This window comes from Hemiscyllium ocellatum, chromosome 36 (assembly GCF_020745735.1).
Source record: "Hemiscyllium ocellatum isolate sHemOce1 chromosome 36, sHemOce1.pat.X.cur, whole genome shotgun sequence".
Taxonomy (NCBI): Eukaryota; Metazoa; Chordata; class Chondrichthyes; order Orectolobiformes; family Hemiscylliidae; genus Hemiscyllium; species Hemiscyllium ocellatum.
Genome location: NC_083436.1, coordinates 44,563,778 through 44,581,586, shown reverse-complemented (window position 1 = coordinate 44,581,586; position 17,809 = coordinate 44,563,778). Strand labels below are relative to the sequence as shown.

At 45.3% G+C, this 17,809-nt stretch overlaps 1 protein-coding gene across 3 annotated transcripts in view; it reads left to right on the top strand.

Moving 5' to 3' along the window:
- LOC132833250 (cyclin-dependent kinase-like 2) overlaps positions 1-17,809 on the top strand; it is a 71,903-nt gene that overhangs the window by 12,330 nt on the left and 41,764 nt on the right. For all 3 annotated transcript variants that reach the window (XM_060851374.1, XM_060851373.1, XM_060851375.1), the window contains exons 2-4: positions 4,969-5,158; positions 9,817-10,011; positions 11,058-11,236. In XM_060851374.1, coding sequence (XP_060707357.1) covers positions 4,991-5,158; positions 9,817-10,011; positions 11,058-11,236 — 542 coding nt within the window. In that variant the 5' untranslated portion in view covers positions 4,969-4,990. The remainder of the gene's footprint in view (positions 1-4,968; positions 5,159-9,816; positions 10,012-11,057; positions 11,237-17,809) is intronic.

Here is a 17,809-nt window from a genome sequence, read left to right as displayed (position 1 = left end):
TGACTCAGTGAGGTTAAAAAAAGGGACGAGATTAATTTAGGATATCTGGTTGGCATGGATGAGTCTCTCTGCTGTCCATCTCTATGATTAGTGTCTGTGCCTGAAGATACACAGAATAATTGAGCTATAAAATGATCAATTTTAACAGATTCTTTCTCTCCTGCTGTAAAGAGGGATCAGGGCTGCAGTGAGGGTCACATGTTCACAGGCAACTATAGACACAGTCTGCTTTGTCCCAACCAAGCCCAACCCCAAGACACCCCTCCTGGACACCTCCCCAAGACTCCCTCTCTCATGCAGACAGCCCTCCAAAACACCATCCCCAGACTACTCCCCTGCCTGCCAGACACCCCCATCCTCAGACAGCCCCACCCTCAGATACCCCTGGCCTCAGATACTCCCCACTGATATGGCACTTCTTCCCAACTCCTGCCCCAAAGTTCCTGCGGGGGCACACTGCGAGTTTGCAATCCCAAAATGGAGTCGCGGTGACAGCACTGTTTTGCAGCAATCTCTGAGCTTGGGAGAAAACCGATTTCCTTCAGAAAGCAACACAACCTTCTTTTTGGCAAATGGGTGGAACATTTCATTGGGCTACACTGGGGTGGGGGGGTGGGGTGCATGGTGGCTCAGTGGTCAGCACTGTGGTTACAACAGTAGTTAGCCCCTCATGGTGCCAGGGACCCTGGTTGGATTCCAGCCTTGGGTGACTGTCTGTATGGAGTTGCACATTCTGTGTCTGTGTGTGTTTCCTCTCATAATCTAAAGACGTGGTTAGGCGAATAGGGCGTGCTGACTTGCCCATAGTGTTCAGGGATGTGTAGGTTAGATGCATTAGTCAGGGGTAAATGTAAAGTAATAGGGTAGGGGAATGGGTCTGGGTGGGTTACTCTTTGGAGGGTTAGTGTGGACTTGTTGGGCCAAATGGCCTGTTTCCACACTGTAGGGATTCTAATTCTAACTAGGGATGGGCAAGAAATGTTGGTCTGCCCAGTGGTGCCCACATCCTGTGAATCAATAAGATGTGCTCAATTGGACCAACTTTGTAATTCAGTTTACTTTTTCTATTTATGTTCAACTCTTAACCATTCTTTTGTGGGATGTGGTGAGAAATGCCAGGCAAGGGTTGTTGTATTGCCTGTCCCCAGTTCACCTCGAACTGAGTGGCAACCACACCCGCTGTGGGTCAGACCGGGTAATGACGGCAGAGTTCCTTTCTTCAGGGACATTAGTGAACCTGATAGGCTTTTGACAACAACCCATCTTGTTGTCATGGTCTTCATTACTGAGAGTAGTTCTTTATTTTGTTCAGTTAGTTTAAATTTCCCAAGATGCTGGTCGGGGTTTGAACCAACCATCCCACAATATTCACCTGGGCCTGTCAATGATAAACCCAATCCCCTATGGCCCCATCTCCCAGAAAGTTTAATTTTTCAGCACTATCAGCAATACCTTGAGGGCACAGTGTCAAGAAATCTCGTTCCCTACACTGGTTTCTGGTGCCCGATGGGTAGTTCTAGTATTATAGCTGAAAATGTTTTGCTGGAAAAGCGCAACAGATCAGGCAGCATCTAAGGAACAGGAAATTCGACGTTTTGGGCATAAGCCCTTCATCAGTTCTAGTATTATCCACAGGAAGTTTTCAGCATCTCTTTCAGTTCAATTCTGTCCTCATCACTAACTCAGTGTCTGTTTGCAAAATAAATCCCACCTCTAAATGTTTACAAGGGAAGTGGGACAATTAGTCCTGGTGTATTAAAAAACATCTCATCCACTATGTGGAGCTGCAGGACAAAAGTCTTAAAATTACATCCTAAATCTGAACAAAATGATGCAACAAAAGTCACTGTTTGCTAATACAATGTGCAACAGCTGTCCAACGTGGGATGTTAAATCATTCAATCGAGTGAAAAGTACCTGGTGGGAATAAATAGCTCAGTTGTTATCAGCTTCGAGGTTAATGTCCCACTGCTGGCCTCACTGTTTAACAACTAAAAGGTTGAAGCAGATGGAACGAGCGGGGGGGGGGGTTGGTTGTGCAGATCTGAGCAACATGTCACCCACAGAGTCACTGGTTGCTGTTAGTAACCTCCAGGAACACAGACTACTTTCCCTTTGTGCCTGTGTATGTGTGAGATTGGGTTCTAGCCAAAGGGTCTGGCAGCTGTCTGCTATCCTTGTACTGCCCTCCCTCACACTGTCTGAGAGCTCATTCCCAGTTGTCAGACAGCTTCAGCTCCAGAGAGTCCCCACTGTACACACACTGCTGTCTCACTCTGCTGATTACAAGGAGCATTGAGCAGACACAGGGGTTCACACTGACAGAGAGAGACCAGGCTGAGCTGCACTGACAAGGAGTTGTGTTTCGAAGATTAACGTTGTGCACTAACCGTGGATGTGCTGGGCTGATGGGATTTGTGGAGGTACAGTAATAAACCTTAATGAAATTAATTAGTGAAGTAAAAAGTCTAAACTCGTAGGGAGGCAGATGAGGAAAATAGTGCTGCAGAATTCACCTGTAGAGATATATTAGGGCCAAGAGGTTAAACCCCTCATTCAAAAGGGATTTCTGAGACTCAGAAATGGTCCTGGGAATAATTTAATGTGCACTTTGTTCATTGGAAAATAAAACTGAGCAGATTAAATCCTGTCACCTGGAATTTACCAACATTACTTTTGTTGACGGACTTTGCTGTTAGAACAATGTGACATTGGGGTCAACACCATTGCCTGTACATTTTGTTTGAATTTCCCCATGTTTTAATAAAAAACTTGGGTTTGAAATATTGAATTTTCCAAATGTTACATTTTCCTGGAATCTCTGTTCTTTTACAAAGTCAACAATGAGCCATGTCTAGAAAGAAAGAAATCTGACTGAATATTGCTGGTGAAGCTCAGCAGGTCTAGCCACAGTGGGAGGAGAGAGACGTAACATTCTGACACTGCTGTGACCCTTGCTCAGAACTCTGGGAAGCTGTACATTTTGGGATGTCCCTGTCACAGCCTCAGAACATTTCCAAGATCTTGAATGATGATGAAATATTTTGCACGTGTAATATCGGAATAACAGGTGTGATTGATCATGGCCAGGTGAACTGCCCTTGGGATATTGATGCAGAGAGAAATATTGCCAGAACACCAAATCTTTCAAAATTGTGACTACCTGATGTTATACCACCATCTCAAAAGAAGGTGTCTCATTAATGTCTCACTCCATAGACTTCCCACTGACAATGCTGCCCTCAGTCAGTACAGCATTGGGAGTGACGTTCTGGATAAGGTACTTGGGTAAAAACAAGGACTGCAGATGCTGGAAACCAGAGTCTAGATTAGAGCGGTGCTGGAAAAGCACAGCAGGTCAGGCAGCATCTAAGGAGCAGAAAATCGATGTTTTGGGCAAAAGCCCTTCATCAGGAATAGAGGCAGAGTGTCTGAAGGGTGGAGAGATAAATGAGAGGAGGGTGGGGGTGGGGAGAAAGTAACATAGAGTGCAATAGGTGAATGGGGGTGGGGATGGAGGTGATAGCTCAGAGAGGAGGGTGGGGGAAGGTAGCAAAGAGTACAACGGATGAATGCGGTTGGGGATGAAGGTGATAGGCCAGAGACAAGGGTGGAGTGGATTGGTGGAAAGGAAGATAGGCAGGTAGGACAGGTCATGGGGACAGTGCTGAGCTGGAAGGTTGGAGCTGAGGTTAGGTGGGGGAAGGGGAAATGAGGAAACTGGTGAAGTCCACATACTTGGGTCCCGCTCTGGGGAAGTGCAGCCTGCCTGTCAGACACTGAGCTGTTAGTGTTGGTTGCCTGAGTTGGAAAATGCTGGACTGTAATCAGTTTCTCAGGAAAGAGTTTCTGCAGTTGGTTAGTTATTAATGTAGCAGCTCATTGTTGACTTCCACTGACATGTTCAACACAATTGCTGTGTTCTTCCTCGGGCCCAAACATCCTCCTGACAAACAGGATTGTCAGCCTCAGGCCAATGCTGGTGTCATTCTCACTGAGAAGTGTTTGAACTTTTCCTGCTTTCTTCCTGCAACCTTTAGCTGTAAGAACCAAATTGCGCTCTTTCTTGAAAATGTCCAATGTTTTCGTCCCACCTACCACCTGTGACAGAGAATTCCATGGGCTCCTCACTCGCTGAGTTTTTAAAAAATTTACTCATTGGACATGGGCATCACTGGCTGGGCCCAGCATTTATTACCTGTCCCTAGTTGCCCTTTGAAAAGGTGGGGGTGAGCTGCCTTCTTGAACTTACCTGCAGTCTGTGTGCTGCAGGTAGATCCACAATGAAGACATTTTATTTGACTTCTGTTGTAAGTGGCCTCCCTGTGTCCATAGAATGTGACTCCCCTCCCTCCCCCTCATCCCCCAACCCACCTAGTTCTGGATTCCCTGGTCATCAAGAACATCCCTCTTGTATTTATACTGTCTACTCCTGTTGGACTTTTAGAGGTTTCTATGAGAATCCTCTCTCATTCTTCTAAACTCCACTGAATATAGCTGGCACAATCGCTCAGTGGTTAGCACTGCTTCCTCACAGCACCAGGGACCTGGGTTCAATTCTAGCCTTGGGAGACTGGAGCTTGCACGTTCTGCCTGTGTCTGCCTGGGTTTCCTCTAGATGCTCTGGTTTCCTCCCACACCAAACGTGTGCAGGTTAGATGGGTTGGCCATGGGAAATGCAGAGATAGGGTGCTCTGAATGGGATGCTGTTTGGAGATTCAATGGGCTGAATAGCCTGTTTCCATACTGTAGGGATTCTAAAGCTGATTTGTCAGTTCTGCCATCCTAGGAATTGGTCTGGGAAACCTTCACTGCACTCCCTCTGTAATGTGGTGCTCCAAATGTTTAATATTTCTGTTTGATAATTCTAAACGTATAAAATGAACTGCAATGCTTAGGTAGTATAGGGGCAAAAGCCAGATTACATTTAAACCCTGAACCTTCACCTGACTGTTTTCTTGCTCACAGCTACCAGGCAAACAGGAACAACATGGAGAAATATGAATACCTTGGTGTGGTGGGGGAAGGCAGCTATGGAATCGTAATCAGATCCCGGAATAAAGAAAACGGGAGAATTGTTGCCATCAAGAAATTCTTGGAGGACAATGATGACAAAATGGTGAAAAAAATAGCCATGCGGGAGATTCGGTTATTAAAGGTAATCTACCTCACACGCTGTCAGATTATAACCAATAGTAACCTGACAGCAATACTGACTGACTTTCCTGAGATAGGCAAGGGCAGAATGAGTCTCTCTCTCTCTGTCTCTCTCCCTGAGGCAGGGTCTGAATCCACTGACAACATCCTCTGAGATAGCAGCAATATGAGAAAACCTTTTCACACAGCAAGAGTATAGGGTCTGGAATGCAAACATCTTCCAAACCCAAGGCCACTTCCATCTAGAAGGACAAGGGCAGCAGATACATTGGAACACCACCCCCTGCAAGTCCCCCTCCGAGCCACTCTCCATCCTGAATTGGAAATATATCGCCGTTCCTTCACTGTCACTGGATCAGACTCCTGGAATCCCCTCCCTAAGGGGACATTGTGGATCTACCCACAGCACATGGACTGCAGCGGTTCAAGATGGCAGCTCACCCCCACCTTCTCAAGGGGCAACTAGGGATGGGTAATAAATACTGGCCCAGCCAGCGGCACCCACATCAAATTAATGGTTAAAAAAACAGCAAATTTTGTTTGGGATACTCCTGAGAGTTAGTGAGTTTGCCCATGTTAAATGATCCACTATCAATCTCAATGAGGGGTCATTTGTTTTAGTCATGAGAATGCATTGTATAAGTGCAAGAATCTTATTAAAATACAAAGATCAACAATTACAGTGAAAAGGTGGTTACAAGACAGGCAATGTAATTGTGGTTGAGGTGAAGATTGAATTGGAACAAGGATGTCCCATTCAGTCACATTCTCCCGAAGCAGTCTGATATCTCTCCAAATATTACGCTCATATCAAGTTCAGATAATCCGGGCAAGCAAGGGTTTCGTTTCTAGGGAGAGAAAGGTGTTTTCTTACTGCTCCATCTGCTAAGCCTGTTTCCAACTGTACAAATGAGTTATCATCCAGTTATTTACCTGAATGTGGAGTAATTATTTTAATATGTAAACGATTCTCCAGAGTGGAGAACATTGGTACCCATAGTTACTGGAGCGCTGCAGCAAGCATTTGAGCAGCTCTTTCCTGAGTTGAGTAGTTTCTCTTTCTGAAAAGATTATACAGATTCATGACAGAGTAACTGTTAGACCTCTGCTACTGGGAAACAAAGTCTATTGTTGCCCAGTTACTGTAGGCAGTTCATCTGCCATAGTCACTGACAGATACAGGCAGGGATTGTAAAGATAGTCTGTAACAACAGACTTCCTGGTGTCCCTTCAAAATGTAAGTCTGAATTGCTAAGATTTTGCTCCGGCCTCCAGTCACACACAGTACATTTTGTAATCTTTGTTCATTTCCTGAAGGTCAATCTGGGAAAATGATCAGTTGATGAATCCATGTTTTTATTTCAAAGTTGATGACACATCAGCGCCTGAGACCACGTCACTGGATACAGTTTACATGTGGGAATAAAAACAGAAGTTGCTGGAAAAGCTCAGCAGGTCTGTGAAGAGAAAGCAGAGCTGCTGTTTCAGGTCCATTAAGCTTCCTCAGAACTGTTCTGAAACATTACCTCCAGCAATTTCTGTTTTTGTTTCTGACTTACAGTGTCTGCAGTTCTTTCAGGTTTTGTTTACATTGGGATTTTCTTTCGAAATGTTAACATAAGCAGTTAAATGTTGGCATCAAAGTGTGAGTCAGAGTTTTCATGGAATCTGTTACAGGGTTTTCTGCTAGTTCTTGCAAATCTGGACAATGTTGGAAATGTCACGTTTATTCCTCACCCCGTTCCCATGGAGATAGATGGCCTCCAGCAGCCTGTAAGCTGAGGGACTGATGGTTTGGCCAGGGGTTACAGGAGTTTCGCTTTGTAAGCAATGAGGGAAAGACAATTTGCTGAGATCAGACAGCCATGTGTCTAGCTGTTGTTGAGTGAGGCGGGAGAAGGCAGCACATTCAAACCTGAGCACTGCAGCCTGTGGGAATGCTCTCAGTACAGCAGATAAGGAGTGAATTCGAAGCCCTGTCTGTCCCCTCTGCTGGATGGGAAAGGTCACATTGACACGACTTTGAGGAAGAACAAGGAGTTGTCCCTGCAGTCCATGCAAACATTTATCAACGTCATAAGTGGCCATGATCACACTGATGTTTCTGAAGGTTTCTACAAATTAACCAGCTGCTATGTTGGAACGGATTGGTCTTTAAAAAGAACTTAGTTGGCTGTAGAGTGCATGAGATCTTCTGCGACTATAAAAGGTGCTAGCGAAATTCAGGATTCTCTTTTCTTGAGGAGAATTTGGCAGCGATGGTGTTTCCTGTGATGCTGTTGCTGTTGTCCTTCTTGTGAATAGATGTGACGGCAAGTTGGATCTTAAAATCCATCCGGAGACTCCACAGATCTGGCAGAGAGAGAGAGATAAAAACAGAGTTCATGGGTCAGACTGACAATCTTTCACAGAACTGACCGCTCACTGCTTTATAATCGATTATCATTGCTTTATGTCAGAGGTAAGGATCTATATCCATGGTGTTTTCAAGTGCAAAAACCACTCCAGTGTCAGTCCCTAATCCTGAGAGAGATCTGGGAGTTCAGGTCCATTGTACCCTGAAGGTTGCTGCACAGGTGGATGGAGTGGTCAAGAAGGCATATGGTATGCTTGCCTTCATTGGACGGGGTATTGAGTATAAGAGCTGACAGGTCATGTTAAAATTGTATAAGACATTGGTTCGGCTGCATTTAGAATACTGTGTACAGTTCTGGTCGCCACATTACCAAAAGGATGTGGATGCTTTGGAGAGGGTGCAGAGAAGGTTTACGAGAATGTTGCCTGGTATGGAAGGTGCTAGCTATGAAGAGAGGTTGAGTAGGTAAGGTTTGTTTTCATTAGAAAAAAGGAGATTGAGGGGGGACCTGATTGAGGTTTACAAAACCATGAAGGGTATAGACAGGGTGGATAGAGACAAGCTTTTTTCCGGGGTGAAGGATTCAATAACGAGAGGTCACGTTTTCAAGGTGAGAGGTGGAACTTTTAAGGAGGATACACACGGCATGTACTTCACACAGAGGGCGGTGGGCATTTGGAACGCGTTGCCAGCAGAGGTGGTAAAGGCAGGCACGGTAGGTTCATTTAAGATGCGTCTGGACAGATTCATGAGTAGGTGGGGAGCAGAGGGATACAGATGCTTAGGAATTGACCGACAGGTTTAGACAGTACATTTGGATCGGCTCAGGCTTGGAGGGGCCGAAGGGCCTGTTCCTGGGCTGTAAATGTTCTTTGCTCTTTATTCCAGAATATTCCAAAATCCTGAAGTGACTTGGTCCCATGTATTGCAATGGAAATTATCAAAGGGAAATTAGGAGACCAGACACTGAATAGCCAGATTTTGAGATATCTAACAAAATATGGAGATGGAATACACCAACATATGAATCAGGAGCTGGCCATTGTAGGCCATTCAGCCCATCCAGCCTGTTCTACCATTCAATGAGATCATGGCTGATCTGGCTGTGGTCTCAACTCCACTTTCCTCACTGAGCTGTCCCCTCCCCCTACCTCTCCCACCCCGTGATCCGGGAGTCGCCCAGAGTACTGTGGATGGTTTTGGTGTTTTTACTTGAGGAAGGATGTAATTGTATTGGAGGCAGTTCAGAGAAGGTGCATTAGATTAATCCCAGAGACAAAGCCTGACTTATGAGGAGAGAGTGAGCAGTTTAGCCTATATTGGGTGGAATGAGAGGAGATCTAATTGAGGGATATAAGATGCTAAAGGGGATTGACAAAATAGACATGGGGAGGGGTAATGTGGGGCAATCTAGATTGACAGGACATAGGTTTGGGATAAGGGGAACAGACTTAAACCAGAGATGAGGAGGAATTACTCCACAATCATGTACCTGCTCAGGGATTGTTTAATCACTGAGTATTGAGAGACCCTATCAGGAACTCAGCATTGCAGAGATAGTCTAACATTCCCCCTTCACTACTGTATTCCACTGGATAACTAAAATAATGCACCATTACATCAGGACACTCTTTTGAGACAAAGTTAGCCCAAAGTGAAGGTTAAATGGATGAAAATTGTTTGCACGGCTAAATTCCCCTTTTGGTCGCAGGATTGGATAACTCCTTCAAGGCGGCGTGGACTCTTTTTGTGCAGTTTGATTTTATGACATTTGTAAAGACGAAAATATTAACTGATGGATCGTTAAGTGGAGCAAACTTGTTACTTTTTGTACTGTTAATGATTCTGACAGTCTGGTTAAATATGTACCAGAGCTCTGCAGGAGTTTTAATGAACAGGCTGGTTAATGTGTGGTTGGAGTTATTTTAATTTCTTGGTTAAATGTGTTCATGTTCAGTTGGACAAGCCTGGACAGGCTTTGGAATGCGGATTGCTTGTTGTTTAGCTTTTTTCATTGACAACGGGGTTGGTTCCTTTGTTGGGATGGTGTTCACTCAGTATTGTGGGGTTTCTTTAAGATGATTCACTTTTCATTCTATTTATGGTGCAGAAGTAGGCCATTCAGCCCAGCACCATGCCAGTGTTTGTGCTGTACATAAATCTCCCCCTTCTCCCTCAGCCTGCAGTCACTGTATCCTTGGAGAGTTATCCTGGATTGGACTGGAGCTGTGGCCACGTTTTGCAGTTGGCTGGGAAATTGCCACAGGACAAACTGTTCTCTTTTCCCTCTCACCCTTTAACAGCAACTGCGACACGAGAACCTGGTCAATCTGCTCGAGGTGTGGAACAGGAGGAAGCGCTGGTACCTGGTTTTTGAATTTGTTGACCACACGTTGTTGGATGATCTGGAGCAGTGCCCAAATGGGTTGGAGTATGACAAAGTCAGAAGGCACCTGATTCAGATCCTGCGAGGGATAGCCTTCTGTCACAGTCACAATGTGAGTAAGCTGTCCGAGGCTCCTGGTCTCGCTCCTCTGGCTCCGTACGTCTCTGTTAGAGAACAGGCAAAGCTAATTGACATCTGGGCTTCTGATATTGTAAACAAATTACAAGTCACTCAGGGTCAATTTCAACATTGCACTCAAGATAGTTGGTCAATTAACTAGAATAATCTCTGTATCAATGTATAATGTAACTTCCCTCCTGACTCCCCAAAGCCTGTCCACCACCTACAAGGCACAAGTCAGGAACGAGATGATTTACTCCCCACTTGCCCTGGATGGGGGCAGCTCCAACAACACTCAAGAAGCTTGACACCATCCAGGACAAAGCAGCCCCCACCTGATGGGCACTGCATCCAAACATCCTCTCCCTCCCCCACCGACACTCAGTAGCAGCAGAGAGCACTGTCTACAAGATGCACTGCAGAAACTCACCAAAGATCCTCAGACAGCACCTTCCAAACCCATGACCATGACCTGGATGTTACTGTCGTTCTGATTAACATATTCGGCGACAACCATAAAATCTACAGCAGATGATATAGACACAGGGTAAAACTAGAAAGTGATTGAGTTTAAACATTAAGGGTATGATATGTGGTGATGCTGGTGGAAATGGATTTCAAATCCAGGGGCCCAGATTCATTTCCTGGGAACGTAGCTTCAAATCCGACCTTAGTAACTGGTGATACGTCAACTCAATGTACAAATCTGGAATAGAAAGCTAGTCTCAGTGACTGTGAAACTATAATCAAAGGTAATAACCCACCTAGTTCCATACTGTCCTGTAGGGAGGGAAACCAACCATCCACCCCCAGTCTACATGTGACTCCATACCCACAGAGATGGGGGTGACTCTGAAATAGCCCAGCAAACCATTCAGATCAAATACCTTATCAGCAATACTCACATACCATTAAAAACAATTACCTGTCTAAAGAGAGAAATGGTGTGCAGGAAAATAAAGGAAAATTGGACAGATGTCTGAAGGAGGGAATTGAATTTATTTCGTTTACTTAACTCTCACATCTGTTTCCTTTCAGATTATTCATCGTGACATTAAACCAGAAAACATACTGGTCTCTCAGTCTGGGGTTGTTAAATTGTGTGATTTTGGGTTTGCCCGGAGTCTGACAGCCCCTGGGGAGACGTACACTGATTACATAGCCACCCGCTGGTACCGTGCTCCTGAACTGTTAGTCGGAGACACCAAGTATGGCAAGTAGGTACTTCATGGTAAAGGAACCGTCCAGAAACCTAATCTCACAATACTGTCACTTTCGATAACAAACAAACTCAGAGAGAATGCTGGAGAAACTCAGCAGCTCTCGCAGCTTCTGTGGAGAGAGAAGCAGAGTTAACGTTTTGAGTCTGATATAATTTTTCCTCTATCTCTTGTTCAGTATTAAATTACAAAGAGTGAGCTTGGAGGCAGTGAGTGGTATATCAAGTGAACAAACAGATATGTGAAGAGGCCATTCAGCCCATCGGGACTATTGTGCCATCCAATGAGCCTTCCGTGCCTCAAAACCATTTAACTGCCCTTCCTTGAATTAACAGAAATCTGCCCAATCAGTTCTGGCTGCAAGGACTTCCTCAGCATCTGGAGAAAACCAGCTTAGCTCTCGTCTTTGTGAGGGAACATTCTTCATTCTTAAAACAGCCATAACAAACCTAACAACTTTCATATTTTCCACCAGCCCCCTCAGTTAGATTCCCCCTCCCCGCCCCACCCCAATAAATTAAACAATCTCTCTGCTTTTATACCACCATGATTCTTTTTTTGTAAATATTTTTATTGAGAAAGATTTTGAATTTTTTTACAAAATTAGAAAATTACTACAAAAAAGCTCAGCAATCTTATAACAACAATAACAGTAAGCAAACCACTACTCTACTCCACAAACTATTTAGAAGAAAATAAAAGAATAAAGAGAAAAAAAAACCTACGCAAACTATAATTCAATAAAAACTAAATCAAAAAAAAGAAGCTAAATGAAACCAAATTGAACCAAGGCAAATTAAATTAAATTAAGTTACAACACTCAGCGCGATCCCACCAGAGCTCCCCACCACCAGGTACATGAGTTGACATACCCGTATTTATTTGGGATTCTTCCCCCAGGGGCTCCCGGCACCACCAGGCACTGCCCTCATGCTCAAAGTTTGTGAGAAGATTTGTAGCTCGGGTGCTCGTTGTTGTGGTTCTGTTCGCCGAGCTGGGAGTTTTTGTTGCAAACGTTTCGTCCCCTGTCTAGGTGACATCCTCAGTGCTTGGGAGCCTCCTGTGAAACGCTTCTGTGCTGATTCCTTCGGAGGCTCCCAAGCACTGAGGATGTCACTAGAAAGGGGACGAAATGTTTGCAACACAAACTCCCAGTTCAGCGAACAGAACCACAACAGCCCTCATGGCTACACAAAGGCCCTGACCGATATAGCCAACAAGTCTGCATCTATATAGTTCAAAAAGGGCTGCCACCTCCTATAAAAACATTCCATTTTCTGTGCACCATACTCGTGAGGAAGTCCAGGGGGATGTGCTCCATATCTAATCTACGCCATCCCGAGAGTCTCGGGGGATTTTCTGACACCCAGCTCATCCGGATGTCCTTCCTTGCACAAAATGAAAGAATATTAACAGTTCCTTCCCATGTATGTCCAAAAAGGGGAGATTCAGCAAACCCAACAGGAGGGACACCGGATCTACCTTGACCTCGGTTCCCAAGAACCCTTCCAAGACACTCGCAATGGCGCCCCAACATCTACGAAGTTTGTGGCATGACCACAAGCAATGAGTAAGAGTCCCAACATCGGGTTTACATTTGGGGCACACTGGGGACGCTCCTGCCTTAAATTACACAACCCGCTCCGGTGCCAAATTAGCCTGATGGAGTATCTTCAGTTGCAGAGCCTGCATCCTATTACAAATCGAAATCTTCCTTACGTTCTCTCAAATATCCTCCCATGCCTCTGACAAGATCTCCGCCTCCAATTCCTGAGTCCAGATTCCGCACAGATGCTCATTGTCCTTTGAAACACTACCTCCTAATAAATGGTGGAGGGTGCTGACCGAGAGTGGACCTGTGGACCAAAGCATTCTCCTCTCTACACCTGACTTATAGGGACTAACCATTAATGTAGTCTTTTTCTGTATAACGTCCCGAATCTGAAAGTAACAAAAGAGGTCCCTCCGAGATAGTTTGTATTTCTGGCTCAACTGCTCGAAAGACGTCATGACCTCCCCGTCAAATAAATCTCCCAATCAGGAGACTCTTCTTAGACACTCAGACCCGATATTCAGAATCCATCGATCCCGGCCGGAATCCTAACATTCCTGCAGTGGGAGTAAAAGGGGATGATTTTGTAAGTTGCCCTCACCTTGCTGCCTTGTTCTGCATGCTTTAACCGTGTTAAGGACAATCGGATTTCTGCAATGCTCCATCACTGTCCTCAACTTGTCCATAAACAACTAATTAATGAGGGGGCTTTCTGCCTGGGAGGCCTCGATATCCAGCCAAAACTGACCGTGGGTCCTGGCAAGACCAATCAGCCACACAGGATAACAGTGAAGTTCTAGTAGGGATACTTCTTAAAGTCTGGAAAGTCCACACTCCCCAAACCCATACCCCGCGGAAGCTGCAATTTTAAAAACTTAATAAGAGGCCGTCTGTGACACCAGATGAAAGAGCGGAGCCAACTGTTCAGGCTCTGTCACACCCACCTGGGCAGCATCAAAGGGAGCATTGGCACGGGGAGTAATAAACAAGGAAGAACATTCATTTTCACCAGAGCTATTCTGCCCAACCAAGATATCGGAAGGTCACTCCAGCACCAAAGGTCCTGTCTTATTTTCTCTAGTAACTGCACAAAGTTAGCTTGATGTAATTGATGGAAGGAAGGCCGGGCTGATAAAAACGGCTAAATACAGGAAACCGGCCTGTGACCATCTGAAAGGGAACCAGGTTCCAGTCCCAGGATTGAGTTCTCTAATAAGGCCCCCTACAGCCATGGCCTCCGACTTCATAATATTGATTTTATACCCCGAGGAAGAATCAAATAGATTAATCACTAATATGAAACGGGGCACAGATACCGTCAGGTTAGTTAGAAAGAGAAGAATGTCATCTGTATAAGGGGTGATCTTATACCCTCCTGACCCCACCCCCAGGGCAGTTATATTGGGGTCCCTCTGGGTGGCCTCTGCCAATGGCTCAATCCCCAATGTAAGTAGTAACGGTGTCAGACCTTATACCATTAGTGAGAACCGCTGCCTAAGGGTCACTATATAACACTGCCACCCACCTGGCAAAAACCCCTCCAAGACCAAACCACTCCAGGATGTAAAAGAGGTACGGCCACTCCACCCAGTCAAACACTTTCTCCCCATCCAGGCAGAGTACCAAGCCCGGAATCGACCCTTGCTGGCACACCCATATTTAGTACTGTCCTAATATTATTACAGGACCTGTGACCCCCGAATAAAACCTGCCTGGTCCTCCTTTATGATGAAGGGCAAGACCTCATCCAATGTCAATGCCAGCATTTTCGACAAAATTTAAAAATCCATATTTGTTAATAATGTGGGCCTGTACGAAGTACAATCTTCTGGGGCTCTCCCTTTCTTGAGAATAAGCGAAATATTTGCTTCTCTCAGAGAGGATGGGAAGCAGTCCTGACTGTTCGAATAATTGTACATATCCAACATTGGCCCAGCCAGCGTGTTCATAAACTCCTTATAAAGCACGATCTGAAATCTGGGCTGAGCTGGGTGCTTTACCGCTCTGGAGCTGCCTCACCGTCTCCTGTATCTCTTGGATTGTCAGAGGGGTATTCAAAAGAAATGCTCTGAAATTACACCTGAGAGGTCCAAGGTCTTAAAAAAAGACTCCATCTTCACCAATCTGTCCTCACAGCCCTCTGGCCGGTACAGCTCAGAGTAGAACTTCCTGAATGCTGTGTTAATCTTTTTGGAATCGCAATAGAGAGTACCAGCACACTCTCTGATGGCTGTGATAGATTGTGGGGGGGGGGGGGGGGGGGGCGGCACTCTTCTTTCTGGCCAAGTACCCCACATAGCTACCCGGTTTATCACCATACTCACCATACTATGTTTCAGAAAGGAAATCTCCCTCTTTGCTGTCTAGGTGAGCGCAGCATTCAGAGCAGACCTGAGGGATATAATTCTCTGTAATGTGGTTCCAGACGGTCTGTCAAAGTATGCTGTCTCAGCTGCCTTCAGCCGGCCCTTGAGCGTACGCTGCTGCTCTCCCTTCTGCCCTTTCGGAGTCACCGAGGAAGAAATAATCAAACCCATTGCATAGGCCTTCACAGTCTCCCAGAGCACCGACGGATTACTGGCCGTACCCGAATTAATGTCCCAAAAAATTTTAAACTCCCACAAAAAATACTCAGTAAAGTTGTTCTCCTTCAGGGGGGAAAGGATCCATGTGCCAATGCCACAAGCCTGTCCCATCACCACCATCCTTAACCTTCGCGTACACTACCCCATGATCAGAAATGGCTGTGTTCCCAATTCTACAGGACAGCACCGCATTCAAAAAGATCGATGGGGCAGAAAACATGTCAATCCTAGAGTAGTACTTACATGGGTTACAGAAAAAGGTGTAATCCCTACCCTCAGGGTGAAGACATCTCCACACATCCACCAACCCCAGCTCCCTGTTCAAGTCCACCAGCTGCCTGGATTGTGGGGATATGCCTGTGAGACCCCTAAGCATCCTGTCCATTTCAGGGTCCATATGTCAGTTAAAGTCTCCCCCAATAATTGTATGACACACCCCAACGACCATCAACCTACAGAGTGCATCTGTTAAAAATTTAACGGTGTGTTACATTCAAAATCCCATACTCCTCTCCATGTATTAATGCTTTAAGGATCATAACCCGCCCAGATTCATCCTTAATTTGGTCTAACAGCTGAAGTGAGAGATTCTTCGGGATGAGTATAGCAACTCCTCTACTTTTCAAATTAAAGGATGAGGAAAACACCCAGCTGAACCCTCCCTGCTGTAACTCTAACGTGCTCCTTATCAGCTCGATGTGATCCTTACAGCACGGTACATCGGCCCTTTCTTTTCTAAGGCTTAAAAGGATCTTTTTTCTCTTAATCGGTGAATGACTCTCCTTAACATTCCAGGTGCACCATTTAAACAAATGGTTAACCATACCTTCCGAAACAGTCTATGACCCCCCCCCCAAAAGGGAGAACCCCCAGTCATAGTGCTCAGTGAAAACAGTAAACAGTTTGTATAAACTTGAAAATGCAACTGTAAAAACTACCAAATCAAAACTTCTAATAACTACTTCTACAATGAACCAACAAATGACGCAAATAAAAGGAGACTTCCCCCTTGCCCACAGGGGGTGCCCATACTGCCCACTAACCCCTCCATGGCTCCTTCTAGTGAAGCTGAGCCCCAAACCCAGGTAAACAAAGTATAAAAAGTTACACACATTTTACAGCAAGAAAATTAAAAGTGGGCACTCAACCCGTCCCATCCATACTTTGACCCTTGGCAATCCTGGTAAAATAAACATCCCTCACTACCCTCGGCCTTCCCAAACCTTCCACCACCCCACCACCACCCACCCAACCCGTACCAAGAGAGAGAACCAAAAAGGGAATGATAGAAAAACAAAGGATAATGGGAGGAGAGAAAGAAGGGAGCAGAGAGAGAAAGAGAAAAAAGGGAACTCCACGTGTTAAAAACAAAACCAGGAATACCAGGCAAACTACAGGGAAAACAAAGTGAACACTATTGTCCATATTATTTGAGCGAGCCAGTCTATTTTAAAGTGTCCAGGAAGCCCTTTGCCTTTTCCAACGAGTCAAAATTAAACATGGACCTTCCGTGACTGAAACATAATATTGCCGGATATCTTACAGAGTACGGAATATCCAAGTCTCTCAGTCTCCTTTTTACCTCATCAAAGGCCTTCCTCTTGTGGATCACAGCTGCAGAAAAGTCTTGGAAATATATAATTCTTGATCCTTTGTGAAGCAGAGCCTATGGATCCTCCCGCAGTGCACTCGAAGCTTCCAGCACTCTTTGTTTACCTCTGTAGATCCAAATTATGGGGCACAGAATGTTCCCATTATCAAACACCTCCAGTGTAATGTGCTCACTGGACAGGGCTCAGCTCAGTTCCTCTCTGGCAATAGATTACACTGGATCCCTGGGGAAGATCTGTTTCTGTCTCTCACTGAACTGGGAGGCACCAAGAGTAATGTCAATGAAAATGATACAATGAACTTCACTACAGATCACACTTTATATCATGTTCCAAACTAGCCTGGTTACCCTGAAAGAATCTGGGAATAACAGCTCAGGGTTTCCCACAATCCCTATTCCGTCTTGAACCAGCTCACATCTGGTTTCGACATACTTCTGTATTTGCGAACAGACCTGTCTTTTTCACTTACTCTATCCGACCCTTTTAATCTAACCTCCCTGAACCTTCCCTGTGCCTTGGAGATCACTCCCAGCTTCTCCAGTCTCTACACATGAACTGAACTGCCTGGACTAAGCGGGATATCTGATGGGGAAAGTTTTGGAGAGACTGGGCTGGTTTCCACTGGGGTTTTGAGAGCGAGGGGTGATTGGATTGAAGTGTATAAGGTCCTGAACAGTCTTGACAAGGTGAGTATGAAAAGGATGTTTCCTTTTGTGGGTGAGTCCAGAGCCAGGGACATGGTACACAAATCCTGGTTTGCTAAGACGCAGATGAGGAGAATTTTTTTCTGCCAGACTTTAAAACTCTCTGCCTTGGAAGG